This window comes from Bactrocera oleae, chromosome 4 (assembly GCF_042242935.1).
Source record: "Bactrocera oleae isolate idBacOlea1 chromosome 4, idBacOlea1, whole genome shotgun sequence".
Lineage (NCBI taxonomy): Eukaryota > Metazoa > Arthropoda > Insecta > Diptera > Tephritidae > Bactrocera > Bactrocera oleae.
This window is the reverse complement of record NC_091538.1, coordinates 64,167,771-64,186,310: the sequence shown is the minus strand read 5'-3', so window position 1 is coordinate 64,186,310 and position 18,540 is coordinate 64,167,771. Positions and strand designations below refer to the sequence as shown.

At 32.5% G+C, this 18,540-nt stretch overlaps 4 protein-coding genes and 1 long non-coding RNA gene across 13 annotated transcripts in view; 3 read left to right on the top strand and 2 right to left on the bottom strand.

Annotated features, from left to right (window-relative positions):
* Nucleotides 1-1,586: 1,586 nt before the first annotated feature.
* On the bottom strand, nt 1,587-4,205 carry LOC106627826 (uncharacterized). Its single transcript, XR_001331172.3, has 3 exons — nt 3,992-4,205; nt 1,834-2,076; nt 1,587-1,774 (listed from the first exon to the last, which is right to left on the bottom strand). It is a non-coding gene; the product is annotated as an uncharacterized lncRNA (long non-coding RNA).
* On the top strand, nt 2,204-4,085 carry T3dh (Type III alcohol dehydrogenase). Its single transcript, XM_014248103.3, has 5 exons — nt 2,204-2,372; nt 2,447-2,540; nt 2,597-2,971; nt 3,027-3,168; nt 3,236-4,085. Exons 1-5 carry the CDS (start codon nt 2,323-2,325, stop codon nt 3,976-3,978), a joined length of 1,404 nt encoding a protein of 467 aa, XP_014103578.2. The 5' UTR covers nt 2,204-2,322; the 3' UTR covers nt 3,979-4,085.
* Nucleotides 4,206-4,443: 238 nt separating the features above from the next.
* LOC106627833 (uncharacterized protein C16C10.8) lies at nt 4,444-6,110 on the top strand. Its single transcript, XM_014248113.3, has one exon. It carries the CDS (start codon nt 4,574-4,576, stop codon nt 5,618-5,620), a length of 1,047 nt encoding a protein of 348 aa, XP_014103588.2. The 5' UTR covers nt 4,444-4,573; the 3' UTR covers nt 5,621-6,110.
* A 906-nt stretch (nt 6,111-7,016) lies between these two features.
* LOC106627848 (uncharacterized) lies at nt 7,017-7,611 on the top strand. Its single transcript, XM_014248132.3, has one exon. The coding sequence runs from the start codon at nt 7,131-7,133 to the stop codon at nt 7,293-7,295; it is 165 nt and encodes a 54-aa protein (XP_014103607.2). The 5' UTR covers nt 7,017-7,130; the 3' UTR covers nt 7,296-7,611.
* Nucleotides 7,612-11,819: 4,208 nt separating this feature from the next.
* The window catches only part of Liprin-gamma (liprin protein kazrin), a 207,188-nt gene continuing 200,467 nt past the window's right edge, over nt 11,820-18,540 (bottom strand). For 7 of the 9 annotated variants that reach the window (XM_070108855.1, XM_070108856.1, XM_070108854.1 and 4 more), the window contains 2 exons: nt 17,711-17,734; nt 11,820-16,858 (listed from right to left, as the gene is read on the bottom strand). In XM_070108855.1, coding sequence (XP_069964956.1) covers nt 16,220-16,858; nt 17,711-17,734 — 663 coding nt within the window. In that variant the 3' untranslated portion in view covers nt 11,820-16,219. The remainder of the gene's footprint in view (nt 16,859-17,710; nt 17,735-18,540) is intronic. The other 2 variants (XM_036369940.2, XM_036369938.2) reach the window with 2 other exon arrangements.

Sequence of the window (18,540 nt, the reverse complement as noted above, 5' to 3'; positions counted from 1 at the left end):
CATTTAACCTTCTGGGTAGCCTTCTTTGTGTCAAACTTAGTTTAGTCTGTTCAGGGTATAAATATCTCAAGTACAAAGTAAATTTTAACGCCTTAGGAAGTTTTATATTTCGAAAACAATGTTATAAAGAAATTTAATATTTATTTATTTCGTTTTTGGGTTCTTCTTTAGAAGAAGAAAAGAAGAGACAATGTGAAGTAAATATATATTCGAATGCAAAATAAATGTTATTTAACAAATTAACGTTTTTTAAACACAAATATTAACTAATTATTTATAACAATAATTTATAAAGTCGACAAAGCACGACTTCTATAAAACATTTACAAACACAAAACGGGAAACAATAAATAGTGTAATAACGGAAAAAAATTTCGGATTTTTATAATTTTTTTTTTAATATTTATTGATATAATAAAATTGGGTTACAAAGTTTATAAAAGCAATTTAATTTATTTTAAATATAATTAGAAAAAACAAGATAGTAAAAAATAAATAAATGCTCACAAAAAACAAACTGTGATCTATAATATGTTTACAATCAATAAGTAATCAATGTATATACATATGTATGTAGATGAGTGTAGGTCTTTTAAATACTTCCCAGACAGCATTTTGAGATTAAGTTACTTAGAAATTTTACAGTGTAATAGCATTGACAGACGACTATCGAGTTACTTAAACAGTTTTTTCCGATGAGTATATTATATTATAGTGTATTCTTCGAACAATTATTCCATTTTTAAGGGTTTTTAGCAAAAAAAAGGGTGTAATATGGTTTTTTAAAATAGATAATAAAATATTTTTAATTTTTGATTAAAGACTTGCTTTTTTAAATTTATGTTATTAAATGCACTTTTAATCGAAAGCTCAATTTATGCGAAAGAATTTTTAGTGATTAATACATTTCCCTCAAACTACAAAATGAGAGGGTTGTAAATTTGCTAAATAATATAGCTTAGTTTTTGTACCAAAAAATAGAGAATGATACTACGAGTAAAAATTAAATACTTAAAAAAATTTAGTAACTCATATAAAAAGGGAGTTGAATAAGTTGCATGCTGTTCGTTTGAATGAAGATATTTATGTATGTAATTTCGATTACGAAAATCTTAACGAGAGAACACACATATAATGCTGCCAATTATAGACACGTCATTTTTGTAATCGAACATAATAAAAATATTCATAAAATGTAGTCATATGCAATATAAGAAGCCATTTAGTGACCGAAAACGTATGTAAAGATTTAAACAAATAATTGGTAGGTTGTATCGCACATATGATTGGGTTAAAAATGTTAAATAAAACTTGAAATACAAAAATACCGATACCATTACTTTGGCAAGTTGGCGTCATATGACAAACTTGTAAAATATTTGTTTTAAAAATTAACGCTAAACATGTAAGTACAGGTTTATACTAATATTTTTTTACAAAGACGATTTAAGTGATAATATACATTTGAGAGGTGTAAAATAATTTAAATGTCCCAACGGCAATTTGTAGAGGTAATACACACATACTGACATATATATTATATGTAGATGTGTACATTTCTCAAATGTATTATACATTTGCACAAAAAAAAAATACAAAACATTAATGCGAACATTGATGCATTTGGTATACAAAAGTAAAACCCATGAGATTTTTTGAAAAAATATATATACAAATTGAAGCCATGAATGTCGATATGATGACAACTGGTTATTTGCACTGTTTTAGAACAGTTTTACTGCACATTTTAAATATTTATTAACGTAAGCACTTGCTAAAATATATAAAAATAAATCAATAAGATATAATATATTAGAAAAATTAACTAAATACCTTTGCTCTGCAAAACATGCTGTTAATGTATTTGAAGTATATATTATTTTAAGATGTGTCCGATATTGTCAACTGTTTGGCAAATCGTTGCTCTAAGTCTACGAATTCATCAACCCGCTGCATCTCTTCGGCATACTCAGCCCATAAACATTCAAATTCGAAGTTATCGGCAGTAAAATCACGCTCATAATTGAACTCGTCAAAAGTAAAAGAGAGCTCCATATTCTCCATGATGGTAATGTGCTAAAAATTAAACAAAAAAGACATATACAGAGAGTCAAAAACACTCTCGCAAGCGATCTCAAACAAGTTCTTATATATAAATATATATATAATTTTAATAGTATAAATTCGTTGGGCGCCATGATCGAGTTTGCAAAACCAACCCCAACGGCTTCGCGCGCACGTCAATTGAATGTCTTATCAGTCTCACTGAGCAGCTGATCGTTTATTTAGTAAACAAGTATTATTCAATTTCGGTTAGGAAAAATGTCGCGAAAAAATGCAATTAATTTAATGCACGCTATAGCTAGCAAATCGTAAGTATTTACAAAAAATATATACTGGACTTCAGTGTAAATTTACTTTATTTTAATTAAATAACATTAACTAGTTGTAGCTGCCCGGCACATTCGCATGGATACAGTTCGGGCGCAGCGCAAGTGGCAGCTGGCACTCAAACCGGCAAAATGGAATACGCGTTTGAGGTGGAGACTCCATATCTCTAAAAAAAATGTGTTCTAAAAAAAATGTGTACTTGCAGATGTCATCATCCACGGTACGTTTTGGACCAGGTGTTTCAGCCGAACTTGGTGCAGATCTACGCAGCTGGGGTGCAAAGTCCGTTTGTTTGGTTACCGATGTTAATGTTGCCAAATTACCTAGTGTAAGCACAGCCTTTGATTCGCTCAGCCGTCATGGCATACAATTTGAAGTATATGATAAAACACGCGTTGAACCGACTGATGCTAGTTTATGGGATGCTGCGACCTTCGCAAGGGGAAAACAATTTGATGCGTTTGTAGCAATAGGCGGTGGCTCTGTAATTGATACTTGCAAAGTGGCCAATTTATTTTCTTGTGATAAGGACGCAGAATTTTTGGATTATGTGAATCAGCCGATTGGTAGGGGCAAAGAGGTATTATCAAAAGCATTTCTTAAAATTATTAATTAAGTTGATTTTTTTTAAACAGATTAATGTTAACTTGAAACCGTTGATCGCGTTACCGACAACTTCGGGCACCGGTTCAGAGACTACCGGTGTAGCTATTTTCGATTACAAAAGGTTACACGCTAAAACGGGAATTTCAAGTAAATTTCTTAAACCCAAATTAGGTATGTAACGAATTATATTTTACAAACATTTCTTATTATTTTTTATAATTCGTAATTCTTACTCAAGCTTTAATCGACCCGCTTCATACTCTTACGCAACCCGAACGTGTCACCGCTTTTTGTGGGTTCGACGTTTTCTGTCATGCCCTCGAAAGTTTCACCGCCGTTGACTATCGTGAACGTGGCCCGGCACCTGTTGACCCTAGTTTACGACCACCCTACCAAGGCCGTAATCCTATCTCAGATGTTTGGGCGCGCTATGCGCTACAAATAATACGTGGAAATTTCCTTGACGCCATTTATCAGCCCGACAATATAGAAGCTCGTTCTCGCATGCATCTAGCATCCACTATGGCTGGTGTAGGTTTCGGTAACGCTGGTGTACATCTTTGTCATGGCTTGTCTTATCCCATATCGGGAAACGTACGCCAGTTTCGTCCTGAAGGCTACGCCGATTCGCATGCAATTGTTCCACACGGCTTATCCGTTGTCATCAGCGCACCAGCTGTATTTCAGTTTACCGCACCTGCATGTCCAGAACGTCATTTAGAAGCGGCGCAAATGCTTGGCGGGCATACCAACAATGCAAAATTAGATGATGCCGGCAATATTTTAGCAGATACCGTACGGACGTTTATGCAACGTGCAGGTATTGAAAATGGATTGAAAGCTTTAGGATTTAGTAGCAAGGACATTCCAGCACTGGTGGAGGGCACTTTGCCACAGGAACGTATAACGAAATTAGCACCGCGGGAGCAAAGTAAAGAAGACTTGACAAAACTTTTTGAGAACTCTATGGTAGTTTATTAAAATTACGGCTCACCTAAATTTACGACGCTTTAATAAATATCTGCAGTTTTGTATGTTTTCCACTTTTAACAATAAACAGTTTACAAAAATTACACTATTTAAATCAATTTGAGACCTTTTATAATTTTTGAAAACAAAAAATTTCACAACGGTACTTTCCACATACACAGACGTAAACCACCAGCTGCCTGTGATACCAAAATTCTAATTGGAATATTGTAAAGGACAATGTAGACTAATGTGTTGCAAACTGAATTAATAACTTTATTTATTATAATTATGTTACCACAAAAAGAAAACTTAAAAAATGTGCTAAAAAATAAATCATTAAAAAATGTTAATTCAATTTCATCACTTTCGGGTTAAACTGTGAAAAAACACTGCCTGTGAAACCGACTATAACAGTTTGACTGCCACTGAAAATTTGTTTGGAATATACAGAACAGCTGTTTCTAATAGCCGATATGGCAACCTGCCGAGTTCAGCACGTGTGATTTGTTTGGGTTCATTTTTTTCATCGCTCACCGGTGTAAAACTTTTATGTATTTTGTTATTTTCTAATAAAAATACAAATAAATTAAACGTTAAAATCACAATGGTCTTCTTCACTTGCAATCACTGCGGGGAATCTGTTAAAAAACCATCTGTAGAGAAACACTACAATACGAAATGCCGGGGTGCTACGAAGAATGTTTCATGTATGGATTGTCTTAAAGATTTTCGTGCAGAAGAGTATGTTGCGCACACTAAATGTATCACGGAAATACAGAAATATTCCGGTAAAGATTATGTGCATAAAGAAGCCAAGAACAGTGGTGCCAAAAAGCAAGAAAATTGGATGGACATCATACGTGCTATACTTGATTCGAATGAATACAAGCTAAGCGAGCAGGCACGTAGTGCATTTGAACGCTTACAGAGTCTCGACAATGTGCCGAGGAAAAAGGCAAAATTCCAAAACTTTGCAAAAAATTGTATGCGAATGCCAGTGCGCTTGGTGGCAGAAGTTTGGAATGTCCTCGAAAAAGAGCAGGAAAAGATGAAATTAGCGAAGCAAGAAGAGAATGCCGCAGCAGCTGCGAAGAAGGAAGATAATCCTAAACAGAATGGTGTAAAACGAGAAGCAACTGAGGAAACTGAAAGCGAAGAGCCTGTAAAGAAAAAATCCAAAAAGAATAAAAAAGAAAATGGAAAGACACAAGAAGAGGAAGGCGTAAACGTTGAAAGTGCTAAAACAAAAAAGAAAAAATCAAAGAAGCTGGAAATTGACGAAGAAACCGCTGTAGCAGCTGCATCAAATGGAACCAACGAACCTGCCAGAAAGAAGTCAAAGAAGAAAAAGAATGATGTCCATGAAGCAGAAATCGCCGAAGCGGTTGCCAATGATACAGCATTAGAAGCGAACGCAGAAACCAGCGATGATTTCGAATGGAGTGTGGTGTTAGATAAAATTGTACGAAAGAATAATGACGGTATTGCCTTGGAGAAGCTTAAAAAACGTGTCTTAAAAAAATATGCTGCCAAATGTGGTGTTGAAGAATTAACAGAGAAGCAACAAAAGAAATTTGAAAAGAAGTTTTCTAAAAACTTAAAAAAGTGCACAGCAGTGCAGGTGATTGACGAAATTGTAAAAGCCTGCTGACGTTCGCTAATTGTAATAAATGCAGTTACAAATTACCTAAGTTTCTATATAAATTTATCTAATATTTAAGAAATTTAAATAATTTGTATCTTGACACACTAGCAAATAAATAATTTGTACTTGTAAAATAAGTATATGTACATATGTATAATGCAATTATGTTAAAAAAAAAACATAATTAAGATATGTACATGCAAAAACCGAATATTCTGATAATTATTTTTGACGTGATACATGAAAAAATATTGGTAAGCAATTTGTACTTCATATGTGGTTAGCCTTCATTCTTACCATGCAACTATTACCCATCTGCATTTTTGCGGTCATTACCAATTGATATAGAATTATGTTTTTTTTTTTGTAATTTTCTTAAAGACTTCAGGTTTTCTTTCAAACTATAAAACTCAACTGCAGATCCAAACAAATTCAGTTGCGTTTTATACCACCAACTAAGTTAATATTTGCTTCCGAATAAAATGTATTTCTTTAAGTTCGCAGTCTTCATTTTTTCTTTCATCCTTTACTTAACATCGAATTTACCACATTGTGTGCAGGCTGCACCTGGTATTTTACATCATCATCATCCTGTCGTGGTTGTGGAGCATCCTGTTGTGGTCGTCAAGTCGAGAGTGGTGCATCCAGTAGTGGTGGCCCATCCTGTGGTCGTGTCACATCCTGTGGTTGTGTCACACCCGATAGTTGTATCACATCCTGTTGTGTTGGGACATCATCATCATCATCTTCATTAGGTGCAATAGTGTTGCTAATTGGACTGTGGAAGAATTGAGCTTGAAGGGATGATAAAACAATTTTTACAAGAATAACCATGCTTCACAGCATATTTGAAAAAATAATATTTAATTAAAACATGTACATATGTATATTATTAATCAGTTTATTTCATTTGTAATAAAGATGCGTTGAGAATTTAAAAACTTTGAATACAAGTTCTTCCAAAAGCATTCATAGCTCGCGTCACCTAACCCGTACAAATATAGTTAGTGGTACATACATACATATGTATAATCATATAGACATACTACACATTAATATACAACACAATTGACATTTTCTCACAAAGTCCGACAATCAGCAAATTTTAGCTACAAAAACTTAAATGCTCGACTGATTTTCCGCCCATTTTCTTGTAAGATTTACAACTCAATTAACAACTAATCGATCGTAACAATCTCTCGAACATAAACATAACCGGCTTGTCTTCGAGTTTGATGCCTAAACGCATTTGACATTTATTCCGATTAGTAGCAAGAACAAAAGGGAGCTAACAAAAGATATTCGCTAACGATACTAAGATCATATCTACAGCAATTTATGCTTGTGACATCTGCCTAAATAGTTATAACAATAGCTATTGCTCGCGCATTTGACAATGCTAAGTTGAGATTAAGTATAAAAGGTTTCTTCTGACCTTAATACATCGTTAGTCAGCCAAAAGTTTCGAAACTATTCACTTTTCAGAACGTAAAGAAAAACTCCGAAATCTAAAGCAATGAAGTGGTTATCGTTGTTCTTCGTTTTCGGCCTGCTCGCCGTGATCGGCAGCATGGGTTCGTTAGCCAACGCCAAACCCTTTCCTGAGCCACGTGGACGTCCGCCAACCACTACACGTCGCCCACCCACAACCGACACCAATGACGCTGGTGTGCGGCGCTAGCTGCAGGAAGATACAGAGGACAGTGAGGCAGCAGCGAGTGCAGAGTATTGGAATAGTAAGGAGCAGTATAAACCCAAACCCATGAAATGTTCAACACCGTTGAAGAAGGATCGACGTAAAATTATTGTACAATGTTATGGTGAAGAAAAATTGCAATATGTTGAAATTGTATTTGTTTGAGTGTTAGGAATTGAATTTTTTGGATTGTTCTAGATTTAAAGGTACACAAAATAATTTGTTTTCGCATTTCAATTAATCACTAACCCAAAATTTAATACATGAATTGTTTAGTAAATAGTTTTATTTTCTAAAAGTATTAGTGTGCTTTTTTTTTATAATTTTTGGAATTATAATTTATATAGTTTTTCTTAGCCTGATAGTCTAGATGGGAATAACAGAAAGAAGACTATTAAGACCAGTATTATTAAGAAATTCAATTTAAGTCTACCGAAGAAGAAAATGAAGTTTGAAATATTTCAGATCGATATCTCAAAAACTGAGGAACTAGCCACGTATATACCGACATACGGATATGGTTAAACTCAGCTCCTCACGCTGATAATATATATAGACTTATTTACTTAATACAAATAGGTTCTCCTTTTCCTTCTAGGTGTTACAAACTTCGTGGTAAGCTTAATATACCTTGTTCAGCGTATAATGTTTTATAACAAATATCTTTACATTTAAAGCGATTTAGCTTTATTTTCTAATATCTATGGTATGATCGAAAATATCATGTGATACGTCTGACCTTACATCGTTTGTCACGTGATGACTTTTATTAAGATACTATTCGTGAGAATTATCAAATCTCGAATCAGCGAAGTACGTAGTGTGCACCTCTAATCGCTGTTCCTGTGCCGTACAGATGCGATTCAAAATTAATTGCAATTATAATTAATTGAAATTCAAATGAAATGTTTTAGCATTTAAATAGCGAAATCATCAATGAAGGCGTCTAATTAATATTTTAATGAATCATACTTGGAAAATATGGGAAAACCTTGGGTGAATCCCAAAAATAAATTGTGGCAATGTTGTCAATTCCTTCGCGTGCCTATTCAAAGCCAATTACCGTTATCAAAAATATGAATATTTGATCTTTTTAAGCGCGAATGTAAATCTGCATAGGCGTGACAAATTAAACAATTGTACAAAAAATTCCAACACCTAAAAACAATAACAATGATGATATAATTCACTATATGAATGCCTATAAAAAGGAATTCATCAATGGAAAACGTATTACTTGTCGGCATAAAGTACCTGACGGGTGGCTTCAAATCATCACTAATATTGCTAATATTGAAAGAAAGAAGTTCCATTAACATATTCGAAATGCGTTTCTCAGTTTTCCTAATGCCAATTTTATTGTTGTTGTGTTGGAGTTGCAGCCAATTGCAGCTGGTGGCTGGCACAAAGAAAAGTGGCGGTGGTTATGGTGGCAAGAGCACTGGCGGTGGTGGTAAAAAATGCGGCTAAGGATAACAAGGACATTTTAAAAATAATGAAATTTTTTTTAAATGTGGTTAATGATTTGTGTTATGTTATAATGTTATAATGTGTTGAAAATAAATGGAGTAAAAAATATCCAATCTACGAAAATAATTTAAACAATAATTTAATTTCACTATGTTAATACAATGGAGATCCGGCTCCCTATAACATGGAGAGGTTAAAAAGTAAGAAAGACAGTTCTTACAAATTGCAGCCTTACAACAAAAACAGTGTTAAGCCGCTATGCAGATTGTTTCATGCTCTCATTGAGCACTTTTTATAGCTTTGCAGGTGGCCTTCCGCTTCATATTATTAGAGAATGTTAATATATATTTATATTATACTTATTATTATATTTATTAACATTCTCTGGTATTATGTCTCCGCTGCTCTTTCTCATTGTTTTGACCGATGTACTGAACAAAGCGTTAATCGGCAAACACGGTTGATATTGCTCTTCTGGCAGTAAAAAAAAATAGACTTGCAGGGGAATCTAAATAAGTTTGGCGAGTGTTCTGGGGAAATTGGCCTAAAATACAATGTATATAGATAAAATCGATTTTAGCTACTGGAGATTCTGTTGAAGACATTGTTAACCGCATAAACAAAGCGCGTGGTCGGTTTGCTCAACTAAATATCATTTGGTCCTCTCAATTTATTTCAGTCAACGCCAAACTTGGTATTTTTACTCCTGCATGCAAACAGTACTCCTATAAGGTTCGAATTCTAGTCCTTACGAAAAATTTAAACTTCGGTTCTTTTGCAAACTCGTGTTGCCGAAAAATCTTAAGGATATGGTGGTCAATCAAAATCTACTGAAAAAACCAAACGAATTACATATAAAGCTAACCATCAAACGTAGATGATTTGGCTGGCAAGTATATGGTACTACGCAAAAATATTGATGAGGTAACTCGCGATAGTTCTGATCGGCTTTAACGCATTTACTATTTTAGCCCTATACTCCAACCGAATTTAAAGGAAGTACTACATAATAAGCGTCGATTAATTTTGAAAAATTTTGGATTTCCTTGATCCCTTACTCAATCTCTAAAAGAACCTTCAAAAAGAGGTGTATAGTGGTGAGGAAGATTTTTCCGCATAAAATCATCTCAAGTTCTAAAACCAAAAAAAATAATATTACTTTAAGGTTCGTATATCTATACTAGTAATCATGTATGGACCAGTGAACTCTTTGATTTCTGTCAAAATATTTTTTTTGTGAAAATTTACACTTTAGAGTCGCCGAAATTATTACCAAAAAACTTATTCCTTCGATCAATACCTGACGAATGTATCAAAGAGTGTCGTGTAAAAATTTCAATTCAGTCGGTGCAGCGGTTTCGGAAAAAATTTTCTTAACCGACTCTGAAAACGGCGTTTCGGGGAAAACGCGTTTAAAGTTTTGGGAACCGATTACATAAAAAAAATTAAAAATCGGCAAAGTAAAAGCCGGTGGAGTGCAAAAAAGGTACTTCCTGGTTGACATTATTCCAACCCTTGTAGTGATCTCAAACCAAAAAAAAAAATTAAAAAATATTGGTGAGTAAAGATGTCGCTATCGGATTGACCTTTGCCAAAGAAAAACAAAAATTCAAAAAATGGCGTCGACTTGAAAAACCTATTTTTTTTAATCCCTTTTTCTTGACCTTTTGGAATTTTTTAAAAATACTTAAATTTAAAATTTTCCATAATCCGAGGCAGGCGCGATAGTGAGATGTATAAAAAAGATTTTTATCATATTTCAAAGTTCGGTTAAGTAGAACTTGAGATATCATGTCAACCACCTCAAAGTAGTTTCGAGAAAAAAGCGTTAAAATTTCGTCGTTTGGGAAACTGGTCCAGTTGCCACGACACTAAAACGGCTACAACTTAGGAAATAATTCGAATTTTTAAAAATCCTTTTAGGAAGATATTTTTGAAGGTCTAAACTTGAATGTATGTAAAAAAAGCGATTTTAGAACGGAATACCTTTTTAACTTTTAAGCAACAGAACGAACCTCGAAAATTAAGATATTTTTACAAAATTCTCGACTTTTATTATAAATATGTAAACTTATTTAATACATTTCAGAATAGAGCATTATTTATGCTGAAAATTTACCAAACTTCGATCTACAAAAGTTTGAGTTATATCTCCCAGAAATTTAATAATTTTTTTCTAAATAGTGGAAATAAGAACTTCCTTTTTGCTTTTAACCTTTTAACAGATTCCACACGTGTGATGTCGCCCAGCTGTTTGTCAAATTGTTACTCTCAGTTCTGTATCAAGTTGGAGCAGCTAGGCTCAAAGAAAGATTATGTGAAAAAAATTACATTCATGTTCACTTCTCATCAATATTTATTTTTATTTTTTATTCATTAGATCTCAATAATTTTCGCTTAGCTCATTTCAATGCACACAATTATACATAAATATGTATTATGTATATATATGTATATATATGTTTATGTATATTAGATTTTAATTTGCATAGTAAATTCTTCAACATTTACTTTAGTTTGTGTAATTTTAATATTTTTATTACACTTCTTCTTAATTTTACGTAAATACAAATTAATTTTAAGTTAAAGTAAAAAAATGTAAGTAAAGTCAATTGAATACAATTCAATGACAATTACTTAACTATTTATGTTTAAATACTTATTGTACATACATAGCTAAACATAAGTATGTATGTTGTTGTTTTTGAATATTTATGTATGCATGTAAACACTAACAAATTTAATTCCGTTTAACTACAAATAGTCTTCTTAATTGTGTGGTGTAAATTTGATTAACACTCAATTTACTTATAAACATGCATGTACCATATATGTATATGTAAATTAATAGTTGTGTGTGCTTAAGTGCAGTTTTTATTTTTTATTTTTTTTTTGACTATCATTCCGATTTTTTAGAACTTTTTTATTATTATTGAGTATTTGCATTTTTGTTAGATTTCATTTGTTTAATTTTCGTGTTATATTTATATCCGGTTTTCATTACTTTATTATACTTGCAATTACCATTAATTGTTCGTACTTAATTATGCTAATGAGCCACTACTGTTAGTATGCATTTGATTTGATTCCGCTGCTGCACACACACACACACACACATGCCGCTTGCTAATTACAGGCGTACTTATTGCCACGTTTCATTTGCCATCTTAAATTCTTAATCGCATTAATTAGCTGTCGACATGTGTTTGATATTTTTCGATTTTTTATAGTTATTATTATCTTTTATATTATTTTTTTTTGCAATGCTTGAATTAGTTTGATAGCTTCGCAAAATTTTCATCGATTCGTGGGTCTTAATTGGCTTTTAATTTAAATCGCATTATAATTGTGTTTGTAATAATAGCATTAGCACGTGTCTGTACATACATACATACATATTGACATGTACATTATGTATAAAAAAAAACACATACATAAATATCTATGTGTCTATACAAATGTGCTTAGCATATGCATACCCAATTCATGGTAAGGGGCACCAAACACGCTTAATCACACAACTCAATCTAAACACCGTTGTACATATTCCACTAATGTATGTATGCATGTATGTATGAGTGAATTTTTTAGATTTTCATTTATTTATTTATTATTTTTTTTTTTCAAATTTGGATTTTCATGCATGTTTTCAACAAGAACATACAAATTTGCTCATTATAGGAAATTTATAAAATTTATTGTTTAAATATTGTAATTAATTACTTTCATTAGTCTAATACGTACATACATACATATATTTACAATTATAACATGACAAATTATTTTATTTTTAAATTTATTGTAAATTTATGCACACATTTTTTGCAAGTGGGTTGAGTTTTCGGAAGAGGTGGATCTTTAAGTTTTGTTCATGAGTTAAAATTTAAATACTGTGAGGTATCTAAAACAATTTTTCAATTAGGCCAACGATTTCAGCATAAGTTCTGTGTATCTTGGTATATATTATATAATGTCGAATAATAATCAAAACTACGTAAAAAACCAAATAAGCAGCAGGAAAGGCAGAGATTGTGAGATTTTTTGAATTCAAGCATATTTAAAACTTTCTAATGGTATTGAATCATGGTGGGAATGAGAAAGTTTAATGGTGGATTTGTCATTGTGTCATTGGAAATTTATTTTTTCAAGAACGCACGATGAACTTCAAACCAAAATATTCAAAAATATCGTAAGAAAAAACGTTAACTTCGATTGCACCGAAGCTAAAATACCCTTTACAAATAAACAACTTTCTATACAAGAACTTGTTTCTGATTGTTTATATTGTGTGACAGCTATATTGTTATAGATCCAAACAATTTATTCGGAGATTGAACTATTACCTTGCACTATAATTCATGTCAAATTTGGCGAAAATATCTCCTCAAATGAAAGAGTTGTTAATACAAGAACGTGATTTCGATCGGCCAGTTTATATGGCAGCTACATCTTATAGTGCTAGTCCTATATCGGGAGTTTTGGCAAATGAGCAGATTTTTAGGAATAAAAGTATCTGTGCAAAATTGCAGAACGATATCTCAAACTCTGTGGGACTAGTTCGCGTATACACATGGCTAAATCGCCTTAGCTCGTCACACTAATCATTTTTACACTTTATAAGGTCACCGATGTTTCATTTTGGGTGTCACAAACTTTGTGCCACACTTAATGAACAGGGCATTTCAGAGTATAATTATGAAGCTTAACGTGTCTAAGTAGTCAAGCCTTATGATCTCAGAGTCTCATAATTGTAAGACACTTTCATTTTTCAAGCAGAATTTTCAACGAACCATAATCTCCAACGCAATTCTGAAGGGATCCAGCTGTAGAATAATATTTCTGATACTTTTCGATACAAATTTGGCAGCCACATTTCACAACCCAAGCTGTTGGTAAAGGTAAGAGGGACTATTTTTAGTGGTTCTTGCAATATATGAAGTACAATTCACAGCTTTTGGAATAATTATCAAGAATCTAAAGGTTTGTGAATACTTGCTTAGTGGAACTTTTCATTTATCAGGATTTCAACATAGTACGAAATATACTTAGTATCCAGCTTTTTAAAATAAATTCAATATGAGACTTTTCGTTATTTATAATGAGTGAAAGTAATTTCAATAAAATTATTCAACTGTTAAAATATAATATGCTCCAGGCAGATGCATTGCGAATATAAGTTTGTGGTTTAGAACTGGTTTCCAATTACCAAAAAGAGATAACTTATACCACAGATTCCCCACTGGCATTTCCACAGAAATAGCTCAGTTGTTTAAAAGGCAGCAAAGTTATAAATGGGTTAGTTTTCTAGAAATCGCTCGATTTCCCAGCAGGTGTTTAGATACATTTGTGCAAATGATTGCAATTACAAATGCTACAGTTATAATCACTGCAATACACAATAACAGTTAAATATTGTGTGTAGATATATTAATGTATCAATAATGAAGCTGTGGCTTTGACTAAACGTTAATAATTATTACTGCATAATGAATTGTAAGCAATAACGCATTGTTATGTAATGTAAGTAATTGTAAGTACCATATGTATGGCACAAGAGTGTTTGCTGAGGGAAAATATTTTATCTAACCTTAACATATGTAGCTGCCTAATGCACAATACAAAATTCGAAATTAATTTTTCCGATTGAATGCAGTCTGTGGTAAATAAAGCCACAAAATAAATAATAAATATCGAAATTCATAAACAAATGCATTGAAGCTGGCAGTGCTGTGAATCAGTGAATTGGGTTGCAGTTGTAAATGATTATTGGTATGGAGTGGAATTTAGAAATTAGGAGAATAAGTTTGCTATAGGGTATGATAAGTAATTAAATGCCTATACGGATAGTTTGAAACCTACTGTGAGTTAAATTTGGATTGAAACTATAAAATAAATTCGAGCTGAGTGCTTTAGATTGGCGAATTTAAATTTGGAGTCAAATTTTTCGAAATCGAAAATGTTTGGGTCTAAATATTGTTATAGAAAATAGTCTTGGAAATCTCTGTGAAGCTCAGCGCAAAAGTACACAAATTGTGTAATGAAAATGTTCGGAAAAATTCAGTAAGACCTTTTTATTTTAAATGTATATTTTGTTTAATTTCTTTAAAATTACTCAATTTAAAATTTGATATAAATATTGGGTGAAACGATTAAAAATATAGGTTTGAATATAACAGTTTTTTAAAAAAAAGTATTACTTTAATAATGGAACCAAGGTTATTGAATCAGGGAGAGTACATCTTGCCTATATCTTCATAATTTCTAAAACGGTATCTCTCTCAGTTGGGATGAAGTAAGAAGTCTACAATGAAGATTTGAATTGCTTTTGAATAATTGGTTCATTATATTACTAATCTGTGGTTTAATATAATAAGCGATAGATAAAGCTACGGATACTTTTTTTCTGTGCTCGGCCTAAACTGTCCATAACCTCTCTTTAGTAATATAATGAACCAAGTGTCCAAAAGTAATCGAAATGATCAAAATCTTCATTGTAGTTTTCATGTTTCATTCTAACTGAAATAGATACGACTTTAGAAATGATCGAGATCTCTCTCAGCTAGAGTGAAATTTTAAGTTTGCGATTAAAATTTGAATCATTTAGATTGGCTTTGGACATTTGGTTCATTATATTACTAAAATGAGGTTATGTGCAGTTAAGCCTGAGCACATAGTAGAAAAAAGGTTTGAGTAGCGAGTGGCTTATTCACTCTCTTATTATATGATATTATCATTTTGTAGGATGAAAAACAAAATATACTCGTATATATAGTTTTTTTTAAATACATTCGGCTTGTGCGAGTTTTCAATGTTGATCTTAATCGCATTGTGGGATTAGCCGTATATGTAGCCTGCTGTATGATGCAAAAAGTTTTTTTAAGCGTCCTGATAAAAAATTTAATAAAGTTATTAAATAAATACTGTTTGATGTTCCTTTAGTTTTTCTATTGGAAAACTTTGCAGTTGTGTAATAAATTGCATAATCAAAGGGATTGAGTTTTTTCAATTACATTTTGCCACTTATTATAAATACTGCATTAAGTAGAAGAATAAAAGTAAATACTGTTAATGGATTTCCAATGTCACAACAATTTTTATGTATAATATATATCTAAGCATTTATGTGATTGTATTTGTGTTTGTGTGGCCAACATTAATGAGCTTACGTTATGCCACTGAATTATGTATTATTAATATATACTTACGTAAATTAAATGCTGTAGCGATTAACAATGTTTCTATATTTTTCAATATTTCACAAATATATACCACCAATACCTACTTTTTTGTAATAAGCTCTGCGCTATTGTTCCACTGTAATTTACAATTTAATATTTTTATCTGTCTTTTATTTAACTAGTTACTTAGTATGTATGTATGCATGCATGCATGTTTGTATGTAAGTGCGCATTCGACGCGCCTTACATGATAACTGATTCTCATACAGGTGAACCGGAAGAGACAGAAGCACAACCGCCAACACTACCACTGCCACCACCACCGATGCTGCCGCTACGACTACCCAAACCGCCGCCACTACTACTACCCATACTGCCGGCGCTCTTGAGCGATGCTGTCGTTCCACCTGTGCTGCACGTCGTAGTTGCGGCTGTTGCACCCGTACCGACACCGGCCGCAATACCATCCATACCAGCAGACATGCCAATATCGCTGATGCTTTTCACACGTCGATGTTGTTCGTACAAAGCATTTCGATCTGTCACTGATTCGGCTGTGCTGCTGCTACTCACCGGCGGTGCGCTCACACGATGTCCCGGCGGTGCATAGTTGAAGATATTACCGCCGCCTATATTTGCTCCAAGACCGGACGCTGATGTTGAGGGTGGCGGTGGTGGTGGTGCTGTTGTCGGTGGCGGGAAGTGATGTGTGCTGGTGGAGTAGAATGGTGCAGAGTGTGGTGGATGACCGCCTATAGTGGCGTAAATTCCTCCACCACCTTCGGAGCTACTATACGATGGTGTTGGAGAGGTGGAGTTGCCGAAGGATGAACGATCCCCAATGGAGCTTCCGCTGCGTGATGATTTTGTATTGAAACGGAAGGCTTTAGAGAGAGAACTCTGCACGTGGGAGTGCACGTTTGTGGAGAGAAAACAAAAAGAGAGGCAAAAGTATTGTTATTATAAGTAAAATATTTCTTTGTAGTTGGTTTAATACCGTTTAATATTAAGAAAGAAAACACAAAATGGAATTTAGTGCGAAAATGCATACTGAGTTGTTATTGTGCGGAAATGAATCGGTTTTTACAGGTGGATGATGAAATGTTTAAATACTTATTTTTTGTACGGGTTCGTAAAAAAAGTAAGGTAAATTGAGTAAAATAAAGAATAAAAGAGTAAGATTTTAACATTCAGAGAAAATGAAAACATATTAAGTTAGTGAATGAACTGATATTGAGCATGCTTATATTATTTTGAAAAATTTGAATAAAAATAGGTATAATTTTGAATACGATTGGCATAAAAATGTATTTTACTAGCAATGCAAAAAAAAAAATTTTTTTTTTGTATTTTTCTTTAAAAAAAAAGCATTTACAAGATTGCCATATGTATTTTGAGTTGTTAAATTTTAGAAGAAATTTGGGCCAAAACACGCTTACAAAACATAGTGCTTATATCTGAATAATTCGGTACTCTAATATTTTTGTAAACAATATTTTTTGCAATAATCTCGCTTATGAACTATAATTGCATTTGGCGGTGATTTATGAAATTTGTGGTAAATCGTAGAAACTTAAAAAAAACTATGTGGGCTTAAAACAATAAAAAATTCCCAAACTACCAAAAAACAAATTAAGCTATAAATAAAAAAAGAATGAGGTAAAAATTATAGATTAAATCAGGCAGATATCACTCCAAAAAGATAAAGCGAAAAACTACAAAATCATTGTGAAAAAATGCTTCACAACTCACCTGTGATCCTTTCCATGCCGATATCTGCTGAGCATAGAAGAATGGGAAGAGAAACGAGAATGCATACATACATACAAGTGTTTAAATAAGTTGTTTTTAACCGTTATGTAAATAAAATAAAGACAATGAATGTGAACCAAAAACAAAAAAAATCGAAAAAAAACAGAGAATAATAATTGAGTGAAAGCAATTAATTATAAACTCATCAAATATACGGCAACGCTTTTGCATAATTTCAATGCTACCGTAGCCAATTACGTGCACATTAATTTATGCACACAGAGAAAAAACAAAAAAAATGTATACAAGTACATATAATATAATATATATGGGTGCAAATAGCACTATATAAAATTGAAGAGAGATTTTCGATTTGGTCATTTTTCTCATAATTTATTTTTTTTACATTTAAGTTGAATTTCTGCTATTAAAGAAATGCACAAATAATATTTTTGCGCTATTTTGAGACTATGGGAGCGATGCTATTATATTTATATAAATAAATGGCTTTCATTGCTGTAATAAGTTTTGAGGCATAGATAAAGAAAAATATAAGAAATGCTCGCAGCAAGTGATTTAAAAATATTTTTTTGGTCTCCAGTGAGTAATAGTAACATTTTCCTCCCCAAAATCATAATTAAAATTTTTATTGAATGAGTGTGAAAGTGATTTCAAAGTGACGCTTCACAATAGCAAGAAAAAAGGTGGGTTAGATACTAAAAAAACCACCTAATGACGAATGAGCTGAACAAAAGGGAACAAATATTGATAATCTAGCATATTTTCTGAAGAAAAGCCATTGTGGATAAAGTCACAGGTTTATCGAACTA